The sequence below is a fragment of the Coregonus lavaretus genome (genome assembly GCF_964263955.1).
Source record: "Coregonus lavaretus genome assembly, chromosome: 9".
Lineage (NCBI taxonomy): Eukaryota > Metazoa > Chordata > Actinopteri > Salmoniformes > Salmonidae > Coregonus > Coregonus lavaretus.
The window spans coordinates 29215305-29243045 of NC_139996.1; the positions used below are offsets into that span (position 1 = coordinate 29215305).

Consider the following 27741-nt stretch of genomic DNA (forward strand, 5'->3'; position numbering starts at 1 on the left):
ATCAGGGTACACTAGTGACCTCTCATTTATCATGGAGCTGAGGCTTGGTCGTGCCAGCATTTAGCTTACTTCTAGTTCCACTCTTTTTTGCCTTTTCAAACATCTAGAGGGGAAACACAATAATTCGTAGTTTATAATGCTGCATTTCAGTTTATACCATAACATTAATATTATGTATAAGTCTTGAATACAGAAAGAATTGAGAGTTCTCCTCTCAATCATATTTTTGTCATGGTTATAACTGAGTCTGTCATATATCACCGTGTTACGGTGTTACGGAAGCCTAGTGGCAGGGCAGGTAAACTGTGAGAGGAGAGTATGTGTTTGTTGTTAGCCTATTGTTAGCAGTGCAAGGCAGACAGCTAGGCTTGCTCCTCGTGAATGGGACTGATAGATAGCCCCAGCCTCCAGCCCATTGATGATGAACCCAGCATGGTCAGCTTGGCCAGGGCCACTCTGGACTACACAGGAAGCTCTGTGGACAGGCCACGGAAGTCCACTTCCTGGTTGGACCTGCATCCCATTTGTGTTCCTTATTATTTTAAAGGATGTCAAGGAAGGAAGCGGGGCTCAGGCACAGATCGGCCTTATCTCCTCCATCGAATGTTCTCTGCTGGATTCAGAGCAAAGAAGCCAGGCGTTGTCAGAATGCGGCTGACTGTCTCTAGCTGGCTAACACTGTCTGGGAAACATTCTTGTAACAGTGGAGTTGTAGGGAAGGAGAGTTGCATAACAAACAAATGTTAGACCACTTCAGGGATCTTAAGGGCTATCCTTAATCATTATTCCCACCACACACACCTACCATTGATTTCTTAGGAATCCATATCACTTAGAGAGATCTGTTGGTCAGTCCTTGTAGTCAAGCAATATGTGTAAGCAACGTGTCTTATGTTATAAAGCAACCTCACAATGCTGAATACATGTACTTGTGTGATGTGGGCTGCTTCTGTGTGCTGACCTGATCTGTGCTGTGTGTTTGTTCTCTGCCAGGAGGAGGAGAGTGGCCGTCTGGTGCGGTGCTACCCCAAGGTGATGGAGGGCCAGGTGGATGCAGGAACACAGACAGACCCTGTGGTGGTACTGTCTCTAGCCCAGGCTGCTGTCCTGGGCCTCATCTCCCAGAATGAGATCTTTGGAGCCACCATCGCCCCCAACGGCTTCTACATGGGCGAGCCCAGGGAGTATGTCAGGACCCCTCCCCCTCCAGAGGGCATGGAGTATGAGTACGCTGACCAGCTGATTGGGGCCAACGGGGACTACCTGGCTGAGCCTGCAGGGGAGTCGGAGCCCCACAGCAATGAGAGGAGGCGCCCCGGGCCCAGAGGGAGGACAAGGAGGCCCAGGAATGAAGGAGGAGCACCAGGGGAGCCCCCTCACAAGGTCCTCAGCATACAGACTCGGGTCAAAGGGGAGCGGGGAGAGTCTGAAACCCCTCCGTCCTGCATCCACATGGTGAAAGACCCTAGCAGCCCAGGCAAGATGGAGGAGCCAGCCACTCACAGAGGGCCTCTGAAGGAGGAGCAGAGCTGTGGTAACTGTGCTGTGTGTGTGAGAGAGACGTCCAGTCAGACCAAGACAGACGCACGGCCAGAGCAGGGGCCAGAGGAGAGGAGGGGGAGAGGAGGAGAGCGGCAAGAAGAGGAGTTAGCTGAGGAGGACGGAGTATTGAACCTCAAGACTGGAGGAGACCGGGAAGACAGTCCCAATCCCATTAACCACTACTTTGAGTCCAGCGAGGTGGCCTATGAGTCTGCTGACGTGGCCGTGGGGGACTATGACGAGAGCAGCCAGGGCATGCTGTGGGCTGCAGACGCTGAGGGGATAGCCAGGCGCATGCAGATTGACCGGCTGGACATCAACGTCCAGATAGATGAGTCCTACTGCGTGGATGTGGGAGAGGGCCTGAAGAGATGGAAGTGCCGCATGTGTGAGAAGTCGTACACCTCCAAGTACAACCTGGTCACCCACATCCTGGGCCACAACGGCATCAAGCCCCATGAGTGCCTGCACTGCGGCAAGCTGTTCAAGCAGCCCAGCCACCTCCAGACCCACCTGCTCACCCACCAGGGCACCCGGCCACACAAGTGCACCGTGTGTAAGAAGGCCTTTACCCAGACCAGCCACCTGAAGAGGCACATGCTGCAGCACTCGGACATCAAGCCTTACAGCTGCCGCTTCTGTGGGCGAGGCTTCGCCTACCCAAGCGAGCTCCGGTCCCATGAGAACAAGCATGAGAACGGCCACTGCCACTTGTGTTCCCAGTGTGGTATGGAGTTCCCCACCCACGCCCATCTGAAGCGCCACCAGACCAGCCACCAGGGCCCCACCACTTACCAGTGCACCGAGTGCAACAAGTCCTTTGCCTACCGCAGCCAGCTGCAGAACCACCTCATGAAGCACCAGAACGTAAGGCCCTACGTCTGCCCAGAGTGTGGCATGGAGTTTGTCCAGATCCATCACCTCAAGCAGCATGCCCTCACTCATAAGGTACTAATACCGCAGGCCCTCACCGACCAGGTACTGAAACCCCACTGACTTGTGATGTTCCATATATTACGCTATGCTCTAACTCCCCCTGTTCTAACCCCAGCTCAGCGTTTCAGAATAGGCCAGGCTCTCACAGGGTCACATAGGGGTCACAGCAGCTCTAAAAGATAATCAAGAATTCTGCTTCTAATGAATCACAAACCCTTTGATTAATGTGATAAACACTAAGATAAGGGCCATAGCGTGTTGCTCAATATTCCCATAAATTTACAGACTTTAATTAAGAGGCAGAGACAGACAGGGTTAGGTGAACTCAGAGGTATATCAAAATATATAAAGGCTGTTATTCCTATTGCCCGAACCAGTTGCAGTGTAAACATAGCCTTCAAAGTGCTTGGTTCATTGTATTTGGCCTGACCTCTTCCTGTATGTGCTTTGTGCTGTGAGGTGTGTCATACCAACTCATACCTCCTTTTATGCCTGATCCTACAGTCCATGCTCTGATCTCTACCTATGATTCATCCTAGACCTAGAGCCTCGCTCTTAGTAATTATAGTGTCACATTAACAAAGTATTTACTCAAACACTGGCTTACAAATATTGTTATGAATAATTACATGTATTTTTAGTGTTCAAAATCTAGGTTTATCCAAACATTAATGTTAATATTTTAACATGCTTTTCAATACTAAACATGCACCTTTCCATATTGTGAGAGCATCACAGGCTCAGAGAGCCAACACTTGGTGGCGCTAATATGTATGCATCAAGTTGCGGCCATTACGCAAGGATTTCACGTCTACCGTACAGCAATTACACATCTTGCACTGACCTATGATTTCTTTGTGTTTGTGTGTGTATGCTTCTCTATAATAACAACCAATATTTATGTTAATTTCAATGTCTCTGTGAAACCATAGCTTGCTGTTTATCAACAAGAAAATTATCTAATTAACTAAATTGCCAACCCTCTATTTTCCCAGGGTATGAAAGAATTCAAATGTGAGGTGTGTGCCCGGGAGTTCACCCTCTCTGCTAACCTCAAGAGACACATGCTGATCCACGCCAGCATCAGGCCCTTCCAGTGTCACGTCTGCTTTAAGACCTTCATTCAGAAACAGACCCTCAAAACACACATGATCGTCCACCTGCCTGTCAAACCTTTCAAGTGCAAGGTAAGAGGAGTAGGTCTCAATAGACAGCATGGGTTGAGTTCCACAGTTCCTAGAGTGTTGAGAGTATTGTTCTTCTATTGTGTTGCAGGTGTGTGGCAAATCTTTCAACAGAATGTACAACCTCCTGGGCCACATGCATCTCCACGCTGGCAGCAAGCCCTTCAAGTGTCCTTACTGCTCCAGCAAGTTCAACCTGAAGGGCAATCTGAGCCGACACATGAAGGTCAAACACGGCATCCTAGACGCTTCACCAGACGGACAAGGTGACTAACATCAGTACCATACTACTATTGAGTCATACCATCCATCAGTTTGTACCTTATGTCAGTTACGCACCTGACGGCAGTTATGATTTGGTCATGAATTAAGTAATGCAATACCATGTAAAAAATATGTAAATACACTACCGTTCAAAAGTTTTAGAACACCTACTCATTCAAGGGTTTTTCTTTAGTTTTACTATTTTATACAGGTAGTCACCTGGAATGCATTTCAATTAACAGGTGTGCCTTCTTAAAAGTTAATTTGTGGAATTTATTTCCTTCTTAATGCGTTTGAGCCAATCAGTTGTGTTGTGACAAGGTAGGGGGGGTATACAGAAGATAACCCTATTTGGTAAAAGACCAAGTCCATATAAGGGCAAGAACAGCTCAAATAAGCAAAGAGAAACGACAGTCCATCATTACTTTAAGACATGAAGGTCAGTCTTTCAAGAACTTTGAACGTTTCTTCAAGTGCAGTCGCAAAACCGTCAAGCGCTATGATGAAACTGGCTCTCATGAGGACCGCCATAGGAATGGAAGACCCAGAGTTACCAGCTGCAGAGGATAAGTTCATTAGAGTTACCAGCCTCAGAAATTGCAGCCCAAATAAATGCTTCACAGAGTTCAAGTAACAGACACATCTCAACATCAACTGTTCAGAGGAGACTGTGTGAATCAGGCCTTCATAGTCGAATTGCTGCAAAGAAACCACTGCTAAAGGACACCAATAAGAAGAAGAGACTTGCTTGGGCCAAGAAACGCAAGCGATGGACATTAGCCCGGTGGAAATTTGTCCTTTGGTCTGGAGTCCAAATTTGAGATTTTTGGTTCCAACCGCTGTGTCTTTGTGAGACGCGGTGTGGGTGAAAGGATGACGCGGTGTGGGTGAAAGCATGTGTATTTCCCACCGTAAAGCATGGAGGAAGAGGTGTTATGGTGTGGGGGTGCTTTGCTGGTGACATTGTCTGTGATTTATTTAGAATTCAAGGCACACATAAACAGCATGGCTACCACAGCATTCTGCATCGATACGCCATCCCATCTGGTTTGGACTTAGTGGGACTATCATTTGTTTTTCAACAGGACAATGACCCAACACACCTCCAGGCTGTGTAAGGGCTATTTGACCAAGAAGGAGTGTGATGGAGTGCTGCATCAGATAACCTGGCCTCCACAATCCCCCGACCTCAACCAAATTGAGATGGTTTGGGATGAGTCAGACCGCAGAGTGAAGGAAAAGCACCCAACAAGTGCTCAGCATATGTGGGAACTCCTTCAAGACTGTTGGAAAAGCATTCCAGGTGAATCTGGTTGAGAGAATGCCAAGAGTGTGCAAAGCTGTCATCAAGGCAAAGGGTGGCTATTTGAAGAATCTCAAATATAAAATATATTTTGATTTAACACTTTTTTGGTTACTACATGATTCCATATGTGTTATTTCATAGTTTTGATGTCTTCACTATTATTCTACAATGTATAAAATAGTAAAAATTAAAGAAACACCCTTGAATGAGTAGGTGTTCTAGAACCTTTGACCGGTAGCGTTTATGTTTACATTATTTCTCAGATACACTTGAAATTTCAGTGGGCTTCATGTTGCGTTATTGTCATTCAGTCAGTCTGCCCTTAATGCACTTTGACTCAGCATGTACTGTAATCTACTGGCCAAGTGTTTTGGTGCTTCTCTGCCGCTCTTCTCCCTCTGTGTTTTGTAAATATAGAAGTGCTTGGATTAGACATTCCTGTCTCTATCGGTGGAGAGTGATAGGGAGGCAGGGGAAGGGGAGGACTGTGTTGTCCTCTGAGGCTGTGTGTGTGTGTGTGTGTGTGTGTGTGTGTGAGAGAGAGAGGACAGGATGGGCTCATGTGTGTGTCTTTACATTTCCTTCCTCAGAAGCCCCCCCTGACATAGAGAACCAGGAGGACTACGATGAAGAGAACTTTGAATTCAGCGAACGAGAGAACCTGGCCAGTAACAACACACCAGACATCACTAAACTGTCTGAATTGGAGTATTATAGCAGCTACGCCAAGGGTGCAGGGCGCTACAACACTGCATGAATCATAAAAAAATACCCCATACTGAGTAGAAGTGTAAACTAATAAAGGGAGTTAATGCCGCTAGCAGCTGAAGGCACTGCGATGAGCTTTTACTCTCTGTAGGGGCATGATTTAAAGTGGTGGAATCTGCCCATTCGTATGCACTGGAATCTCTGTTTGCTTGCTCTGACATTCATTGGGAGTGAGAGACAGGTCAGTTGGGATTGTACATTTCTCATCGGCACCTTCTGTTTTGTATTGAAGCGTGACTCACCTCTAGGTGCCACAACATTGTTATTGACAAATGTGTTCACGTGAAAAAGGTAATATGTGAAAATAAATCATCTAACCTCTGGGAGAGTCCTACTCAACATACAGTACCAGTCAAAAGTTTGGACACACCTACTCATTCAAGGGTTTTTCTTTATTTTAACTATTTTCTACATTAGAATAATAGTGAAGACATCAAAACTATGAAATAACACATATGGAATCATGTAGTAACCAGAAAAGTGTTAAACAAATCAAAATATATTTTATATTTGAGATTCTTCAAAGTAGCCACCCTTTCCCTTGATGACCACTTTGCACACTCTTGGCATTCCCTCAACCAGCTTCACCTGGAATGCCTTTCCAACAGTCTTGAGAAGGAGTTCCCACATATGCTGAGCACTTGTTGGATGCTTTTCCTTCACTCTGCGGTCTAACTCATCCCAAACAATCTCAATTGGGTTGAGGTCGGGGGATTGTGGAGGCCAGGTCATCTGATGCAGCACTCCATCACTCTCCTTCTTGGTCAAATAGCCCTTACACAGCCTGGAGGTGTATTGGGTCATTGTCCTGTTGAAAAACAAATGATTGTCCCACTAAGCCCAAACCAGATGGGATGACATATCGCTGTAGAATGCTGTGGTAGCCATGCTGGTTAAGTGTGCCTTGAATTCTAAATAAATTACTGTGTCACCAGCAAAGCACCATTTACATTTACATTTACATCATTTAGCAGCACCATAACACCTCCTCCTCCATGCTTCACGGTGGGAACTACACGAGGAGATCATCCGTTCACCCACACTGTGTCTCACAAAGACACAGCGGTTGGAACCAAAAATCTCCAATTTGGACTCCAGACCAAAGGACAAATTTCCACAGGTGTAATGTCCATTGCTCGTGTTTCTTGGCCCAAGCAGGTCTCTTCTTATTGGTGTCCTTTAGTAGTGGTTTCTTTGCAGCAATTCGACCATGAAGATCTGATTCACACAGTCCCCTCAGAACAGTTGATGTTGAGATGTGTCTGTGACTTGAGCATTTATTTGGCCTGCAATTTCTGAGGCTGGTAACTCTGGGTCTTCCATTCCTGTGGCGGTACTCATGAGAGCCAGTTTCGTCATAGAGCTTGATGGTTTTTGCGACTGCACTTGAAGAAACTTTCAAAGTTCTTGAAATGTTCCATATTGATTGACCTTCGTGTCTTAAAGTAATGATGGACTGTTGTTTCTCTTTGCTTATTTGAGCTGTTCTTGCCATAATATGGACTTGGTCTTTTACCAAATAGGGCTATCTTCTGTAAACCCCACCTACTTTGTCACAACACAACTGATTGTCTCAAATGCATGAAGGAAAGAAATTCCACAAATTAACTTTTAAGAAGGCACACCTGTTAATTGAAATGCATTCCAGGTGACTACCTCATGAAGCTGGTTGAGAGAATGCCAATAGTGTACAATTTTATTTATTTTTATTTAACCTTTATTTAACTAGTCAAGTCAGTTAAGAACAAATTCTTATTTACAATGACGACCTACCCCGGCCAAACCCGGACGACGCTGGGCCAATTGTGCGCCGCCCTATGGGACTCCCAATCACGGGCAGATTGTGATACAGCCTGGAATCGAACCAGGGTCTGTAGTGACGCCTCTAGCACAGGGATGCAGTGCCTTAGACCGCTGCGCCACTCGGGAGCAAAGCGTGGCTCCTTTGAAGAATCTCAAACATAAAATAATTTTTTGGGTTACTACATGATTCCGTATGTGTTATTTCATAGTTTGTCTTCACTATTATGCTACAATGTAAAAAATAAAAACCCTGGAATGAGTAGGTGTGTCCAAACTTTTGACTGGTACTGTACATCCCCAGGGGTGGCCTAACTCTGGAAACACATACATGATAGTGAACTGCACTTACTCAGACAATCCCCAGCAAGTCTGTGTGGATAAATCACAATATGGCTGAGTATTATTGCTTTTATTAACATGTATAGAAATGCATACAGGCCAGTCAAATAAATGTGTCCTCTGCTCATGTCACTTACCAAAGCTGATACCGTTCAAGCAGTTCTCATGTTTGGTGAACCAACCATTTATTTACTTCTCGGTTTAACATTTATACTGTGAGTAGTTTCAACTACAGTTCTAGGTTGCTAAACCTGTTTAGATTACATAGGATTGTTTCATATTCTGTCATATTTGCAATATGCAGAAATAAATCCCATTGTCAAAATATACTAATATTACACAATCACTTTATAGCCCCATGTGACCAGCTTGATTTTAAGTTTCGGTATTTGTCACTTGACCCCAGTCAAATAATTGTATTGACGCAGCCCACATCTTAGTTTATTTTGCTTTTGGCACTCCATTTTCGCCATTGCCCTTCAGATGTAGCCACCATTTACCAAAGAATATGACCAATTCTGGGCCATATTGCCAAACCCTGCAGCTGAAGGCAATAGCAGTCTAGTGGCACCCTTTCTCTGCTTTGTAGAGCTTGATTTCACATTGCCCAATAGCAGACTTCATGTAGTAAAATGTTGGGCTTTGTCCTCCACGCAGTTGATTTTTAGAAAAGATTACCACGGTGAAGACACTAGTGCAGTTTAATTTTCAGGACACTTCACAATTTATTCCCCATGCAAGCCTTTATGGGACATATTACGTTTCTCAACAGCAAATGCGGTTTTCATGGCAAGTCTCAACAGGAACTGTCCTAAAACTTGACAGAAATATTAAGTGCCCTTGTGGGTCTACAGGAGTGTGCTATCCATCATGCTGCACACTGGTCTAAAGTGATGAACGACAACCTCCCAACATGAGACAGGGCCACAGACCCAGCAGAAAATGTGGGAAATTCACTATAATCCGTTTCCCTGCTTAGCTTTACAGACATATCACCTGCAAACTAGGTATCCATACACAATGTTGATATATTGTATTTAATAAACAATGCACATTTATGGAGAAAAAAATCATCTGGCTTTAGTGATGAAACAAGGGGGGGGGGGGGGGGATCTGAAACTTGAATGGCTTTCTGTGTTACACGTTGTTGTGGAAATATCCTGTTGCTAGAACTGTAAAATGTGTACCAGACAACTGTAAAATAATAAATTTATTTACCTTTAAAATCAGTGTGCTCCTTTTATCATAATATTAAAATAAGGCAGAACACAAGTATAAGATCATACAAGGATAAGCAAATATTCTTGACACGGCCTTCACGTTTCTTCAAAGGCATAATACAGTATCGGAATACAGTACTTAATTACAAAAATAGAACCCTGGAAACATAGGCATAGGAGTGCTAGATGGAACAGATCTCACAACAGTAGAATCCCCTAATCTGACACACTACATTATGCTCTACATATTACTTCAGACAATATGCATGTGGTTATCTTGACCTAAGTTAAAAATGAGGTACAAAAACAGGACAATGTCACTTGCAGGCTAGCTGCACTCTTCAGTCCTTCACTTGCCCAGGGCTTTGTCCAGGTTGTTCTTGATGGTGTCCAGGAAGTCCTCAGTGTTGACGTAGTGCTCATTCAGCTTGCATCTGCAATGGAAGGACAGATCAGAACACAATTTACTCCGTCTTCAGTCAAGACCTTGTCCCTGAGACAGAGTCATGCACACTTCAATGACAGGGAAATCAAATGATTTTATTAGTACAAAAACGCACCAAAATATGACAATGATCCATGCATTAGTAAACATGTTAGCCAGATCAAGAATTTTGTCAATGCAATAGTAATGAGCTCACTTGGAAAGGCCGTGAATGCAGCCGGCGAGGTCCTTAGTCATAACACCACTCTCAACTGTCTCCACACACACCCTCTCCAGAGTCAGGGCGAACCTGCAGGTTAAAAAGAAAAGAGTCAGTAATAGTCACAACAGATGACCTGTGAATCTAAACACTGCCGTTTGCCTGGCAAACACTAATGGAATAGAACAGTGGGATTTATACAGCACAACTGCTTGTTGTATGATAAATAATTCCCTTCATGGTACAGTACATGAAGACTTAAGTTAAAGCCAAACTTGATCAGTACATTATCATATCTAGTGACAATATCTGTAAAAAATACATTTAAATTTAAAAAGAAAAAAGACTAGCGGAATTAATTCCTTACTTGATCAGGTCAGGGTTGCCATCAAGTTTACCCCGATGCTCAAGCCCTCTGGTCCAAGCAAAGATGCTGGCAATGGGGTTGGTGCTGGTTGGGTTTCCCTAAAGGTGGACAAAGGTTACAGTTTAACCATGGAAATACAGGTACAAAATAGGACTAGAACAATCCCATGTTGATGAATCATTTCTTTCAGCCTACGAGGTCATTCTGGCAGCATATTTTCCACCACAAGACGGCACTGTTCATACACAAATCAACCAGGCAGACATTCAAACGGACACTAATTTGACTCCTCCCATACTACTGTTGCATGCGCCATGATTTATGCTTCTCTAAATATGGACCTAGGGTTGTAATGGAGGCGGTTAGTACTAGAGTGACTAACCTTCTGGTGCTCGCGGTAGTGCCTGGTCACTGTACCGTGGGCTGCCTCTGCCTCAATGGTCTTGCCATCCGGACACACCAGCACTGACGTCATCAGACCCAGAGAGCCGAAACCTGTGGAGAACCCGTACAGTATGTCAGCAACCCAGACGGTATGTCAGTCACCCGTAGTCAAACCTGTTACAGGACTATTTTCATCCAAACTAATTTCTATTTCATTTGAAGTGAGGTGTAGATTTCCTAATCCCTCACCCTGAGCTAGGATGTCAGACTGTACGTCTCCATCGTAGTTCTTGCAGGCCCACACAAAGGCACCATCGGACTTCAACACCTGGGCAACCATGTCATCAATGAGCCTGTGCTCGTACCAGATCTTCAGCTTGTCAAACTCTGGCTTGTAATTCCTATGGACACAAACAATATGATAGTGAGTGCAGCAGGGGTGTGAACGTTTAAATGACATTGGGATAGTTAACATTTAGAACAATCTCTAACCGAAAACCTTTTTTACAAAATTAAAATCACAGTGCAGTTATCAAAAAAATACTACCACTAACAGGCCCCAATCCTCATGATTTATTTAATTTGTTTACACAAATACCTAATGCAACAATGCTGTAACGTTATACAGAGATATATGAATCTTTCAAATGATTTGCCATGGGATAAAAAGCGATCCGCACGTCATCGTTGTTAACAGTTGGAAAACTGGAAGAGAGTGAGACAGGTAAGTGACATGAGCTAAGTCCTGTATGGCAACACTAAGTTAAGAGGTGATGAAATGCAAACTTTGCAAGGTGGAGTTGAGCAGTACAGGTGCAATGCTGAAAGGGACGACCCAACCAGTTGCTGGCAGCAGTGCAATAAGAGACTGCGTGAGAAAATCACAGCGCTGATTACAGAAATGATTACAGTTGATATGCAGCCATCGTCAATGGTAGAGGATGTCGGCTTCAATACCCTAACGACATATCTAAAACAAGACTACACATGCCATGTCGAAAAACCGTGACGGCCCTGATGGAGAAATTGTACGATTGCGCTGCAAGTGCAAAGCGCGAGTTTTCAAACACCATATGTGGCATAAACAGATTGTTGGACATCTAAGAACACGCTGTCATACATCACTGCAATGAGCCATCACATTGATGAGAAGTGGGACATGAAGTACATACGGACAACATGGAGGAGAGGCACACAACCTAAAATGGCATTAATACCACAGTTGCTGAGTAAGTGGGGGACAGCAGTAAAAAAGTAATGTCTGGTAGGGTTTCCACTGCCACAAAGTCTAAATTGTCTATTGTAAAAATTGAGACCAAAAATATAATTTAAGGTTAGGCATAAGGTTAGCAGTGTAGTTAAGTTTAGGATTAAAATCACTTTAAGAAGAGAAATTGAAGAAATAGGCCAGCTTTATGACTTTGGTACCTAGCGATGACTGATATGTATGTAGCCAGGACTGCGGTAGAGTGAACTGCATTGCCCTCAGCGGTCATACGCAGAACCACATCTGAATTGTGAATGTCATTTTATGATTTAACAACGCTTAAAACTATTTTTTAAAAGTGCAGTTTAAACGTTAAGAGAAATTGTACATTTGTCACATCCCTAGAGTGCAGTGCATTACACAATATAAACTATATGTAAGGACCCACATGAACCAGGAAGAAACAACCAATATTTTACTCCGTAACAGGTTGAGGTTATAGAGATCATAAAAAGCAACAAATACTAACGCCTGGTAGATTTCCTCAAAGATGTCCTTGAATCTACCGTCATAGGCTTTGAGAATGGTGTTCTTGGTACTCAGGTAGAGGGGCCACTTCTTGCCAATGGCGTACTGAAAGCAGCTGTGTGCAAAGCCAGAAATAGACTGGTGGAATAGAAAGAACATAGGTCACCCCTAGTGTAGGTCATAAGCAGCAGTACAGAGGTTAACCACCTTCTGGCTATTAACCCCTGATTAGTCCCCACTTCTATTTCCACTAGACAAGTTGAAAGTTCGCCACATGACCTCTGATATTGTCAAATCAAACACTCCTGCTCATGATGGTAAACAAACATGGTAAGGCAGGTTTACAGGAGGTGAACTCACTCCATGCACTACCACTAGAATCTCAAAGAAAAATTATCTAGTTGACAAAATAAAGCTGTTTTAAGTGAATGCCGTGCTGAACTCACCTCATCTGTGTTGTACATGCCCATTCCACAGCCACCTCCAGGAAACTTGTAGACCTCCCACTCCTGGCCTTTGCTCCCATCAGTAGGGGAGAAGACCATCTTGAATGTGCCTGGCTGGCTGATAACAAAGTCTGTTGCTCTGTACTGTAAAACAACGGATCGGTTACAATCACATATACTGAAGTCACAAATAATTACATTTCTTTCATTTAGAAGGAACTTACCTGGTCACCAAAAGCATGTCTGCCAATGGTGATTGGTTGTGTCCAACCTGGAACAAGCCTGGGAATGTTCTTGCAGATGATTGGCTCACGGAAGACTGTGCCACCCAGGATGTTCCTGATGGTTCCGTTGGGGCTCTTCCACATCTTCTTCAGCTTGAACTCTGATGGAAAACCACAGTTTGCACAAAACAGCAATATGGCAACATTTAAACCATCAACCGTAGGTTCCCATTATCAGTTTAACAAAAAAACAAATGGGGCATTTGGAGAAGGAATGAAACTGTTACAGTAAAACTACAAAATACTTATATGCTATTCAAATACCTTCTACTCTTTGTTCATCGGGAGTGATTGTGGCACATTTAACAGCGACATTGTACTTCTGGGTGGCGATGGCAGAGTCGATGGTGACCTGGTCATCAGTCTGATCACGGTATGGCAGACCCAGGTCGTAGTACTTCAGCTCCACATCCACATTGGAGAGGATGAGCTGGAGGGGCAGGACACATTGACAGAGGAATCAGAACTCATTCTTTCCTTACATTGTCAACCGTTCTAAATTTAAATCTGATGTCCTGTCAAGGAAACTACACTGCTCAAAAAAATTAAGGGAACACTAAAATAACATCCTAGATCTGAATGAATGAAATAATCTTATTAAATACTTTTTTCTTTACATAGTTGAATATGCTGACAACAAAATCACACAAAAATTATCAATGGAAATCAAATGTATCAACCCATGGATGTCTGGATTTGGAGTCACCCTCAAAATTAAAGTGGAAAACCACACTCCAGGCTGATCCAACTTCGATGTAATGTCCTTAAAACAAGTCAAAATGAGGCTCAGTAGTGTGTGTGGCCTCCACGTGCCTGTATGACCTCCCTACAACGCCTGGGCATGCTCCTGATGAGGTGGCGGATGGTCTCCTGAGGGATCTCCTCCCAGACCTGGACTAAAGCATCCGCCAACTCCTGGACAGTCTGTGGTGCAACGTGGCGTTGGTGGATGGAGCGAGACATGATGTCCCAGATGTGCTAAATTGGATTCAGGTCTGGGGAACGGGCGGGCCAGTCCATAGCATCAATGCCTTCCTCTTGCAGGAACTGCTGACACACTCCAGCCACATGAGGTCTAGCATTGTCTTGCATTAGGAGGAACCCAGGGCCAACCGCACCAGCATATGGTCTCACAAGGGGTCTGAGGATCTCATCTCGGTACCTAATGGCAGTAAGGCTACCTCTGGCGAGCACAAAGAGGGCTGTGCGGCCCCCCAAAGAAATGCCACCCCACACCATGACTGACCCACCGCCAAACCGGTCATGCTGGAGGATGTTGCAGGCAGCAGAACGTTCTCCACGGCGTCTCCAGACTCTGTCACGTGCTCAGTGTGAACCTCCTTTCATCTGTGAAGAGCACAGGGCGCCAGTGGCGAATTTGCCAATCTTGGTGTTCTCTGGCAAATGCCAAACGTCCTGCACGGTGTTGGGCTGTAAGCACAACCCCCACCTGTGGACATCGGGCCCTCATAGAGTCTGTTTCTGACCATTTGAGCAGACACATGCACATTTGTGGCCTGCTGGAGGTCATTTTGCAGGGCTCTGGCAGTGCTCTGGCGGAGGTAGCAGTCCTGCTCCTGGGTTGTTGCCCTCCTACGGCCTCCTGATGTACTGGCCTGTCTCCTGGTAGCGCCTCCATGCTCTGGACACTACGCTGACAGACACAGCAAACCTTCTTGCCACCCTGGATGAGCTGCACTACCTGAGCCATTTGTGTGGGTTGTAGACTCCGTCTCATGCTTCCACTAGAGCAGGGTTCTTCAATTCCGGTCCTGGAGGGCCGAAACACCTCTGTTTTTCATCCTCTCCTTCTAATCAGGGGCTAATTCAGACCTGGGACACCAGGTGAGTGCAATTAACTACCAGGTAGAAATAAAAAACAGAAGTGTTTTGGCCCTCCAGGACCGGAATTGAAGAACCCTGCACTAGAGTGACAGCACCGCCAGCATTCAAAAGTGACCAAAACATCAGCCAGGAAGCATAGGAACTGAGAAGTGGTCACCACCTGCAAAACCAGTCCTTTATTGGGGGTGTCTTGCTAATTGCCTATAATTTCCACCTGTTGTCTATTCCATTTGCACAACAGCATGTGAAATTTATTGTCAATCAGTGTTGCGTCCTAAGTGGACAGTTTGATGTCACAGAAGTGTGATTGACTTGGAGTTACATTGTGTTTAAGTGTTCCCTTTATTTTTTTTAGCAGTGTATGTCCAGTTGCAGATTGTCACAAAGAAAGTTTACCTCCGGTATAAACAGAATGGAAGAGAGAGGATTTTCGCCGCCCAAAATCTGTCCATGTGGGAGTCGGTCTGTGAAAGTGTTGAATTACGTGAGGCGTATTTGATCAAATAGAAGTTTCGTAATGTTTAGGCTGTTATGTACCGATACAAGTGGATCCACGTGGCATTCCAGCAACTGAGAAAAACAACTTAGTTGTACCTGTTCACACGCATATCTGGCCAATCATTGCTAGTATGGTCCCACCTGACTTTGAGGACATTTATCTCCATTGTTGGAGCAGTCACTTGACTATCTTGTCAATTTGATAACCTTCGGTATAATGTATTCAGAGGACAAGAGGATTCCAGACATTGTCTCAACAGTGAACTATGACTGATGGTATGGATGCGCTTTAATCAATGTCCACATCACAGTCCAAGCACATAAGGGTCAAAATAACAGTAAGAGTCAAGTCAATATTAACAAGAACAATCTTTAAAAATACAATGACTGCCATTTAGATCGCGCTCTCCACATTGGTAGATGTAATAATCATATTCTCATTCATGTAATGTGATCCCATGGTTTTACGTGGAACAAAACGCGTTAAACATGTTTAGTCAGAAAACAGGTAATGTTTTTCTCCCATGAATCTTCATGTTCAGACTGATCTCCAGAGGCGAGCTACCAATGAGTGTGAGAAAGTTTACAAAATCCCATCCCCCACAGCATACAGACACTCAATCTATGGGTCAGTCAGTTGTGTAAAAGTAGACTAGTCAGAGAGCAGTCCTCCCCTGGGGCTGACAGACGCCACTGTGTTGTCCCTCTACCCTCCTCCATTGGTCCCAGTTCAGCACCTTCTCTTTGATGAACTCCCAGATGATCCTGGTCATCTCATCTCCGTCCATCTCCACCACAGGCTGGGACACCTGGATACGTTTGTCCCCATCTGTCCAAAATAGAATAGAGTGCATTAATGGAACCGGCAGCCTTTGTCACGGTCTTGACCTACACCTAGTAGTGAGGAGCACCAATGTTGGCCTAATTTAAGTACAAAAACTGCAGCGCAACCAAAGTCTGTCATTATAGCTCATTACCATACATACATATCTTAATCTGTTTGACTGCAACATGCCCACCCAAAAAACTATGACAATCAATACTACAATGTGTACTGGAATATATTCTTTGACAGTCTGAATATGCTAAAATATCACGGAAAGTGTTCCCTGAATAGGCTAATGCTAGAAAACAGTTGGAGAGTCGTGTGATCAAAGTCACCTCATCCTACAAGACACTGCACAGTAATTTGCTCTTCGCGGTTTCATATCTCCATGGACAGTTACAGTGAAGGAAAAAAGTATTTGATCCCCTGCTGATTTTGTACGTTTGCCCACTGACAAAGAAATGATTGATGATTTATAATTTTAAAATGGTAGGTTTATTTGAACAGTGAGACAGAATTACAAAATAATCCAGAAAAACACATGTCAAAAATGTTATAAATTGATAAGCATTTTAAATGAGGGAAATAAGTATTTGACCCCGTCAATCAGAAAGATTTCTGGCTCCCAGGTGTTTTTTATACAGGTAACGAGCTGAGATTAGGAGCACACTCTTAAAGGGAGTGCTCCTAATCTCAGTTTGTTACCTGTATAAAAAGACACCTGTCCACAGAAGCAATCCCTTTAATTCCAAACTCTCCACCATGACCAAGACCAAAGAGCTCTCCAAGGATGTCAGGGACAAGATTGTAGACCTACACAAGGCTGGAATAGACTACAAGACCATTGCCAAGCAGCTTGGTGAGAAGGTGACAACAGTTGGTGCGATTATTCACAAGTGGAAGAAACACAAAAGAACTGTCAATCTCCCTCGGCCTGGGGCTCCATGCAAGATCTCACCTCGTGGAGTTGCAATGATCATGAGAACGTTGAGGAATCAGCCCAGAACTACACGGGAGGATCTTGTCAATGATCTCAAGGCAGCTGGGACCATAGTCACCAAGAAAACAATTGGTAACACACTACGCCGTGAAGGACTGAAATCCTGCAGCGCCCGCAAGGTCCCCCTGCTCAAGAAAGCACATATACATGCCCGTCTGAAGTTTGCCAATGAACATCTGAATGATTCAGAGGAGAACTGGGTGAAAGTGTTGTGGTCAGATGAGACGAAAATGGAGCTCTTTGGCATCAACTCAACTCGCCGTGTTTGGAGGAGGAGGAATGCTGCCTATGACCCCAAGAACACCATCCCCACCGTCAAACATGGAGGTGGAAACATTATGCTTTGGGGGTGTTTTTCTGCTAAGGGGACAGGACAACTTCACTGCATCAAAGGGACAATGGACAGGGCCATGTACCGTCAAATCTTGGGTGAGAACCTCCTTCCCTCAGCCAGGGCATTGAAAATGGGTTGTGGATGGGTATTGCAGCATGACAATGACCCAAAACACACAGCCAAGGCAACAAAGGAGTGGCTCAAGAAGAAGCACATTAAGGTCCTGGAGTGGCCTAGCCAGTCTCCAGACCTTAATCCCATAGAAAATATGTGGAGGGAGCTGAAGGTTCGAGTTGCCAAACGTCAGCCTCGAAACCTTAATGACTTGGAGAAGATCTGCAAAGAGGAGTGGGACAAAATCCCTCCTGAGATGTGTGCAAACCTGGTGGCCAACTACAAGAAACGTCTGACCTCTGTGATTGCCAACAAGGGTTTTGCCACCAAGTCATGTTTTGCAGAGGGGTCAAATACTTATTTCCCTCATTAAAATGCAAAATCAATTTATAACATTTTTGAAATGCGTTTTTCTGGATTATTTTGTTGTTATTCTGTCTCTCACTGTTCAAACAAACCTACCATTAAAATTTGACTGATCATTTCTTTGTCAGTGGGCAAACGTACAAAATCAGCAGGGGATCAAATACTTTTTCCCCCCGCACTGTAGATATTCAGCTCTTAATGCCCATAACTAAAGAATATTGACAGCAATACATTTATATTTTCCTTCATCTGTAGCTGCAATGAATCTTGCCCTCTGATTCACCCAGACTAGTAGTCCAATTATTGATTAGAAAACAAGGCTCTGCTCCCACACGACTCTGCCTTTTAAAGGCCCTCGCCCATTCTCCCAGATACACCATGCAGTGGAGAGGGCGTGGCAAGGGGGAGGTGCAGGGAATCAAGTGACTTTCTGATGTTCCTGCCAAGTCTATGCTTCCACTGCTCCAAAAAGGACATCCAAGAAGAAGTGTAGCGAAACAAAATGGTGGTATTCAGCAGAATGATCAAATACGACCGCCACGTAGACCTATGCTGTACGACAACCTTTATATTAAGTATACACATATGACCTTTACTGCGACTATGCACCTGTCAAAGACAGCCTACTCCAGAACTTGTGGTCATTCACAAATCCTCTCAAGAGGTGTAAAACAAGGCCCAAACCTTGCCCGCACGCAAAGATGGTGACACACAGCTTCGCTTATTCATCTCTGCCGCAAGTCTTAATTTAGGCCTACATTCCTTGGCCATGAGCCAATAAAACAGTAGTCACATACAGTAAAAGGGAGATTATGGATTGCATGCAGTGAACTAGATAACCCAAAGGAAGAATCATTTAGGTCATAAAGCACTTAATCCATTGAGAGCCAATAGTTGACTTTGCTTGACAAGCCATCACAATTGGCAACAATTAGGCCATCCTTCACTTTAAATACTGTAGAGAACATTTAGCAGAAATCATGTGTTTTGAGAACAAGTTTGCCAGGTGTGAAAAGCTTACCGACACTTGGGTGAAGTCTGAATGAGAGATTCACCCCCCCATCCCCCATTACAGTTAAGCTGGGTATACGCTGCACGATTTTGACCCCGATTTAGCTATCCCAGACAAGTTTGAGACAAAATCCCCTTGTCGTTGCCAACTCTGGGTGCGCGGCCGCCACCGAAGCTTGTTTAATGTAAGCAGGTCAGAGACAATCTGACGGCTACTGATCCAGTCTTTGAGCCGTCCAGATATCGGCAAACATTTGATAAAAAATATAGGCAAAATATGCAATACTCTTGTAAATGGGAAATGTGCAAGGACAAGTTGAGAACGTGATCAGCAATAGACAATGTTAACTCTCCAGAGAAGATGCCATTGTTTACCCAGAATGTGTACTCGAGCAGGTGCGTTGACTACTATACTGAACAAAAATATAAAAAAGGCAATGTAAAGTTGAAAACATGCTTCATGAGCTGAATAAAACATTTTCCATAGGCAAAAAAGCTTGTCATTTTGCGCAAATATTTGTTGACATCCCTGTTAGTGACCATTTCTCCTTTGCCAAGATAATCCATCCACCTGACAGGTGTGGCATATAAAGAAGCTGATTACACAGGGGCACCTTATGCTGGGGACAATAAAAGGCTACTAAAATGTGGAGTTGTCACATCAAGTTGAGGGAGTGTGGAATTGTAATGCTGACTGCAAGAATGGCCACCAGAGCTGTTGCCAGAATGTAAATGTTCATTTCTCTACCATAAGCCACCTCCGTCATTTTACAGAATTGGCCTCAGATGACCCCGCTGGTCTAGAAGCCGGATGTGGAGGTCCTGGGTTAGCTTGGCTACATGTGGTCTGCTGCTGTGAGGCGGCTTATGGTAGAGAAATTAAATATTCAGTTCTCTGGCAACAGCTCTGGTGGACATTCCCGCAGTCAGCATGCCAATTCCATGCTCCCTCAAAACAGCTGTGGCATTGTGTTGTGAGACAAAACTGCATGTTTTAGTGTCCTTTTATTGTCCCCAGCACAAGGTGCACCTGTGTAATAATCACGCTGTTTAACCATCTTGATATGCCCCACCTGTCAGGTGGTTGGATTAGCTAGGTAAAGGAGAAATGTGAACGAACAGGGACGCAAAGAAATTAGTTCACAAAATTTGAGAAATAAGCTTTTTGTGCGTCTGGAAAATTTCGGGGATCTTTTATTTCAGCTCATGAACATGGGACCAACACTTTACATGTTGCGTTTATATTTTTGTTCAGTATAGCTAAGTTAACAAATCACATCAGTTTTTCGCGAGAGAGCATTGCAACGAGAATCCTCACGAACAAGTGAAGAATCTTGTCGCGTGACCCCAGTCTTGCCGCAATGCATCATTGGTAGGAAATGTGGGAAAAAAGCTGATGATTACAGAATACCCTAAATCTGTCTGCACAGGCAGGATGGATCAGATTCAATGAAGATAGTGTGGGTAGGGGCATGTGGTTGAAAGGTAAATATATAAAAACTGATAAGCGGTTTCTAAATTAGGCTAACTGGAATCTGTAGTGACAGCTGGACCAAAGCCAGTACATAGGCCTAAATGCCTTTTTACAAGGTATGAACCGACATGCATTTGTGGTTGGCATAGTAAGACAACATGTTCGTTTTTATATTTCAATATACCCAAATTCATTTGCTGAATAAGGCCTTACATACACTGAACAAAAATATAAAAAACACAACATGTAAAGTGTTGGTCCCATGTTTCATGAGCTGAAATAAAAGATCGCAGAAATGTTCCATACGCACAAAAAACGTATTTCTCCAGAATGAATCCCTGTTAGTGAGCATTTCTCCTTTGCCAAGATAATCCATACACCTGACAGGTGTGGCATATCAAGAAGCTGACTAAACAGCATGATCATTACACAGGTGCACCTTGTGCTGGGGACAATAAAAGGCCACTAAAATGTGCAGTTGTGTCACAACACAATGCCACAGATGTCTCAAGTTGAGGGAGCGTGCAATTGGCATGCTGGCTGCAGGAATGTCCACCAGGGCTGTTGCCAGAGAATGTCATGTTCATTTCTCTACCATAAGCCAACTCCAACTTAGTTTTAGAGAATTTGGCAGTACGCCCAACCGGCCTCAACCGGAGACCACGTGCATGGCATCATGTGGGCGAGCGGTTTGCTGACGTCAACGTTGTGAACAGAATTCCCCATGATGGCGGTGGGGTTATGATATGGGCAGGCATAAGCTACGTACAACGAACACAATTGCATTTTATCGATGGCAATTTTAATGCACAAAAATACCGTGACGAGATCCTGAGGCCCATTGTGAAGGCCATTTTTTAAAAGGTATCTGACCAACAGACGCATATCTGTATTCCCAGTCATGTGAAATACATAGATTAGGGCCTAATAATTTATTTCAATTGACTGAGTCAGATGAACTCTAACTCAGTAAAATCAATGAAATTGTTGAATTTATATTTTTGTTCAGTATAAATACAGTGGTGGGCCACCAACTCTGGATTTAAACATTTACCTCAAAGTAAGCTTTCACAAAACAGGTTTATACATAAGTAATCATTAAGGTATGCAAAATATCAGTAGGGGGCCAACAGGGGCACGAGCAAACAGTAGTCACTTGCAACTGGAGGTCTCATTTCAAAGATAGGCCTGTATCACACAAGACAAGCTTTCATACCCATATGACATGCACCTAAGTTGGGAGTAGTCAAGGACAATGCAAACCAAAATATCTACATGCACTTAACTCTTGAAGGTTAACAGATCTTGGCTATGCTTATTCTGCTAACTAAAATATCAGTCAAGCGTGTTTAAGGTTATTTTTTTAACATTCATAAGGTCTAGGCTACATTTCAGGTCATCCGTTTAAAACTGAGCACTTCGCCATCTACTTTCTAAAGCTACTCACGGCTACTCTTCAAAAAGAATGAGATGAGCAAATTAAAGTAGCAATTTGTTTATGCATACGCATTGAAGGAAGTGTGTATGGTACAAACAGACAACCAAAACATTTGTGGGATATTACATGATTTCTATGACTCCATTTTCTGTGTTCTTTTATCTTTATATCACTACTTTAAAAAGTATATGTTATACCAAATAAAATGACAGAAGCAGACCAATGAATTTTGCTCCACGCTTGAAGTGTAGGTCAGTGGAAAGGCAAGTGTGTCAGTTGACAGAACAAATAGCACCTGGTACCATACCCAGTCATGCCTGTATTTAAAAATGCTTCCACTCAGCAAAATTCAAAGCTCCAATTACAAGCAATAAATGCTCCTGGCAGACAAAGTACATCTTGTGACTGTAATAATAAACTTGCCAGTTTGCCAATAACGTTATGAACATGTCAATTGAATCAAAGCAATACAAATTAGACTAATGATATGTTTTTGGCTAAGGAAAATATGAGAGCTAAGACATGAGGTAAAATGTCACAGCAAAAACATCCCCCATAGTTTGAAAGTTTCCATCCATGAGCATTGTAAAACTTTTAAAAAAGACGTGTCGCCTGTATTTGCTTTAAATCAGCCTAACCTTTTTACTTCTGGCCTTACAACCACAACAAGGGTATGACTGGATGGATAGTGGGTTGTTTTAACAGGACCAAAGCCTTTAATATATCTAGAGCCCCTTCATTTGAGTCAATCCTCACAAAATCCCGTACTAGACAGACAGCAGCGGCAGCTAGGTCACTTCTTCCAACACATAAATATCAGGATCAGGATTCAGAGACAACGGTTTGTAAAGCCTACATGTGGGCAGATAGAGGGGACGGTAGAGGGGAAACAAGCTGCCCTTCAACTGACCTGCTACTTTATACAGTGCTTCAAAGTCAAAGAATAGAAGGGGCAGGCATTATAGGCCTAACTAGCTACTGACAAAGTACTATTTTAAATATATCCATATTTTGGATTTTCTAATTTGAAAGATAATCTGGAAGGTTATAGGGCATCTGTAAAGTTATTTGGGAGGTCAAAATTATTTTTTATCAGTACCCGTTTTAAGTTAGTGCCCTCAAACAGCTTTCTAGATAGACTCCACAGTTGCGACATGGTTAATTTATGCTGTTGGTGGGACATAACACTTCTGGCAGACATTTTTATGTTGCAGAGCCTGGTCCCACAGTAGGCTGACCTTCATACAAGTTTCTTAGCAACAAAAAAAAAGTGGCTAGTGCCAAACAACGGAGGTGTAAACATTTTGACAGCTGTTAGAAACAATTATATCAATGTTTATTCTGCATTTCATACTGACTGACACTATACATTTTTTTCACACCAAAAATACATTATAAATAACTTCACAAACCATGATTGCATTGGCAGATGACTTGTTCCGGTCATTGATTCTATTCAATTGCAAGTTTTACTTGCGTGGCAAATGGTAACGTTAATTGACAGATTTGATATTTTAATATTTGGAATACATTAATCTAATCTCGAGAACTTCATTTAGCCTAATTCGTTGTGATTCGCTCTACTTTAGGCCAAAAAATGTGAATTTTTATAGCCAACAAAGAGCGACAGACAAATCTCTCGACCCTCTCATCCCCTCACTACCGGTTTCTAGATCAGGAAGATGACTCGCCTTGTAAACAAACAAGTCCATTTTGTGCACTGACAGCTAACGTTAGCCATTCACCGAGCAAACGTTGTATTCAGTATGAAAAATGTGTGCACTCACTAACTGTAAGTCGCTCTGGATAAGAGCGTCTGCTACATGACTACAATCTAATATAAATCTGTGCATTCATGGAATAAGTTGTCTAATTGAATAATATTTCGTATTAGTAACAGTTACTTACCCATCAACCAAAATAAACCAACATCTCAAACTGGCCAAATTGTGCGCAAGAGACAGCTAGCTAAAGTAACGGCGAGAAAGCTAAACTGGATAGGCTAACGTTAGTTTACCCGGCTTTGCGGTGTGCAGTATAAAAGCACTTTCTGTATGATTCTGTAAACTATCATGTAACTATGTCAAAGGGCCTCTATTTTGCTAAAAACTCACAGTTCCTCTGTTGCAAACTCTGGCAGGTTGCAGCTGCCGCGAGCACAGCGGGGGTTTTGGAGAGAATGGCCGCGGATCTAGAGAGCGAGCGGAGGACCTTCAAGTATCCAGACATGATTTTCCCAAATTACTTGCAGCTGATATCCGAGAAACTCCGAGCAAAGATTGGCAAAAGAACCCCCGCTCACTGCAATATAGACAACGCCTCCCCACCCACGCTTGACGCTGCGTCAGAGTCAAAGGCGATAGAGGAGGGAGGGACTTCTAATTAACCGTCCCAATCAGCATTAAGTATTCTGCGTTGAGTATTCATTCTGCGCAGCCATCCGTTCTGCTGTCTATACTCCAGACAAGACGCAGTTAACTTTTCAGTTTTATTCATGTGTAGATGTAGACTGTAGACAATGGTCAGCTAGCTACCTTTCAGTTTTATTCATGTTTGATGTGTTAGCTGCCTTGATCATGATATACATAACTGCGGGAAGTAGGGGTGGTGATGGTGCTGCAGCACCCACTGAAAAATCCCCAAAAGTGTTTTCTTTTTTGGGGGAATAATATTTTTTCCACAAAAGTAGTCCACTGGGCCTTTACCAGTCATGTATTAGCCTTTGATATAAAAATAAAGTACACTAAAAGCATTCCAATCCCGATTAAAATGCAATAGCTGTGTACCGTAGAGACCGGCTTTAGGACCATGCGGAGCATTGCTCAGAGAGCAGCTACCAGCCTATGCGCCTTTTCTGTCACATTTAGAAAGTAGATGGCAGAGCCAGTGCCATTTGCTTTGCCGGTCAGCTGTTTAGGCAGTGTGCCGATTGCTTTGAATTTGAATATGTAAGCAATGTTCCCTCAAATGTTTTGGGGCACTGAGCAAATGTTAGGTCTTGTGAAAGGAAACTTGAACGTTGCGTTTACAGTGAACACTGAGGCTGTGCCCTTACGGTTTTTGACAGTAGCCAATAGGATCTTGTGGCTATTTGAGCATAATGTAGGCCTACCCACAAAACCAATAGAGCAAATCCCATAACATTTTCACATGGAAATAGCTTTTGATTTATATGATATAACCTACAGTAGCCTATATTACCGGGGGCAAACTACCGCCCTCCAAGACACCTACAGCACCCGATGTCACAGGAAGGCCAAAAAGATCATCAAGGACATCAACCACCCGAGCCACTGCCTGTTCACACCGCTATCATCCAGAAGGCGAGGTCAGTACAGGTGCATCAAAGCTGGGACCGAGAGAATGAAAAACAGCTTCTATCTCAAGGCCATCAGACTGTTAAATAGCACATTAGAGGCTGCTGCTGCCTATTGAAATCACTGGCCACTTTAAGAAATGGAACACTAGTCACTTTAATAATGTTTACATATCTTGCACTACTCATCTCATATGTATATACTGTATTATATTCTATAATATTCTACTGTATCTTAGTCCATGCCGCTCTGTCATTGCTTGTCCATATATGTATATATTCTTAAATTCCATTCCTTACTAGATTTGTGTGTATGGTATATATGTTGTGAAATTGTTAGATATTACTTGTTAGATATTACTGCACGGTAGGAGCTAGAAGCACAAGCATTTCGCTACCCCCGCAATAACATCTGCTAAACACGTGTATGTGACAAATACAATTTGATTTGATTTGATGTGGTGTGCAATGCATTCCTACATTGCATGAGACTTTTAAAAACGTTTTTACATTATGAAGGGCTTGACATTAGTTAATACATTTTTACTTGGTCTGTAACACCATGGGCCAAATAGGTGACTGTAAATTGCATTGTATTGTGTTGTATGATGCAAGAACCCACTTTACAAAATACAATTTATTATTATTACCATACAGAGAATTAGACCATGTAGGCTACCCCTCTGACTATTGTCTTATTTGCATATTCAAGCCTGTCTCAAAATACAACACTGCCCCTTTAATTAAGACATAAGCCTTTTACCTGACTCCTTTCAAAGGCAGCTTGAAATGTAGCCTACACCTTTTGTACTCTTGTAGAAAGCAGTAACTCCCCATTGCTGACCTATACTAGCAAAGAATATCAACAAATGTTCACAGGTGCGGCTCTGATCTGAAAAGCGCATTCATTCACTCTGGGGTGATTGAAAGACCCCTCCTGGGCTACCTCCCAATAGAAATCTACTCTTTTGCGCTCTGGCTCTGCACACAACAAAATCACAGACTCCATCTTGCAAAATTAGATTTGTTTTGGTTTGTTGCGTTGAAAAGGGGCTAATATACTGTAATGTTGATTCAATCACAGAAAAAACGTTGATCTATATAGTGAAAACTAATGGGGTGAACTCAGTGAAGTTCAATCTCTTGCGTCTCTGCGCGGCTTGGCGTGGCAGTGCTGGAGGAGGTGCGCAGTTTATGCCTCAATCACACCGACAGGGATATTGTGCAAAATGGTACACAACATCATCTGGATATGTGTGCAACACAAGTTCAACATTCACCTTCTGCTACCATTTCTGTCAAGCCGTCTATGCACAGGCTACAGTTTGATGCATAGGTACGATAAATCCAATGTATGCACCACACAGAACGCACTGCAACACCAAAGGCTGGGCCTAATATAGTGTATAAGAGGTCATACAATACGTTTTGTAGTGATTCTTATGTTGATGATGTAAAGAATATCTGCTTTTCTGTGGTGTGTAATGAGGAGCAACCAAACCTAATATTGGGTTGATAATGTCTAGGGGACATTTTTGTCCTCCCACCCCAGTCTGTGAAAAAAACAGCACGCCAACCCCCAAACTACGTCCCGTAGCTATTATGATATACACAGAATGAGATGCAGCCATGATTAATTTGAATAGAATAAGATGTTTTAGGTAGGCATAATTGACTGTCAGCAGCAGTTAGAGCAAATACATTCTATGCTGGTTGCCCAAATTCACAGTGTAGTTAATATATTCTATGGGTTGATAGGCCCAGATGGGTTGTATATGGACTGGGTTATGGAGCCGAAACAATCCTCTCACATTCCATCTCCTCTGTGAAGGGCTCTAATTTTAGCAGTGGAGGGTTACCATACTGGGAGAAAGAATGGGAAGTGCACAGTCATGTGAGAGTCAAAGCTTGGAAGTGAGCCAGTCCCTCAGTTCAGACCAGGCAGGCAGGTCACCTCCCAAGTCTTCATAAAGTCAGAGGCGGGAGGGCGTTAAAGGACAAAGACACTCGGAGTGGACATTTTAATCAACTTATGTGTTTGAGCACAGGTTTTACACACATGCCACAAATAAACTACTTAATTTCCTCCACTAAAAATGTTGATATATATGACATCAGTACTACTTTGAAACTCAGAAGTACACAAATGTATGCATTTGTTTTCTTCTGAATAGATGGGCTTGTGGTTGGTTATCCTCCAGATCCCTGGACAAGATTTACATTTTAGTCATTTAGCAGACGCTCTTATCCAGTGCATACATTCTTTTTATTTTATTTTTTCATACTGGCCCCCCCCT

At 43.3% G+C, this 27741-nt stretch overlaps 2 protein-coding genes across 3 annotated transcripts; one reads left to right on the forward strand and one right to left on the reverse strand.

The window, feature by feature from the left end:
* Positions 1 to 381: 381 nt before the first annotated feature.
* Positions 382 to 6392, forward strand: LOC311135322 (uncharacterized protein; the record flags this gene model as incomplete). Its single annotated transcript, XM_084169268.1, has 5 exons — positions 382 to 435; positions 994 to 2520; positions 3474 to 3665; positions 3754 to 3928; positions 5823 to 6392. 5 exons carry the CDS (start codon positions 382 to 384, stop codon positions 5987 to 5989), a joined length of 2115 nt encoding a protein of 704 aa, XP_084025394.1. The 3' UTR covers positions 5990 to 6392.
* Positions 6393 to 8825: 2433 nt separating this feature from the next.
* LOC311135148 (isocitrate dehydrogenase [NADP], mitochondrial) lies at positions 8826 to 24453 on the reverse strand. Of its 2 annotated transcripts, none has more exons than XM_084169043.1 (11): positions 24243 to 24453; positions 16303 to 16394; positions 13487 to 13652; positions 13163 to 13323; positions 12939 to 13082; positions 12494 to 12630; positions 11007 to 11158; positions 10756 to 10868; positions 10374 to 10471; positions 10004 to 10096; positions 8826 to 9796 (listed from the first exon to the last, which is right to left on the reverse strand). In XM_084169043.1, the coding sequence occupies exons 1-11, from the start codon at positions 24355 to 24357 to the stop codon at positions 9712 to 9714; spliced, it is 1356 nt and encodes a 451-aa protein (XP_084025169.1). In that variant the 5' UTR covers positions 24358 to 24453; the 3' UTR covers positions 8826 to 9711. The 2 variants fall into 2 exon arrangements, with proteins under 2 accessions (XP_084025169.1, XP_084025170.1); XM_084169044.1 differs by having other exon boundaries at positions 24037 to 24450.
* Between the last annotated feature and the right edge of the window lie 3288 nt (positions 24454 to 27741).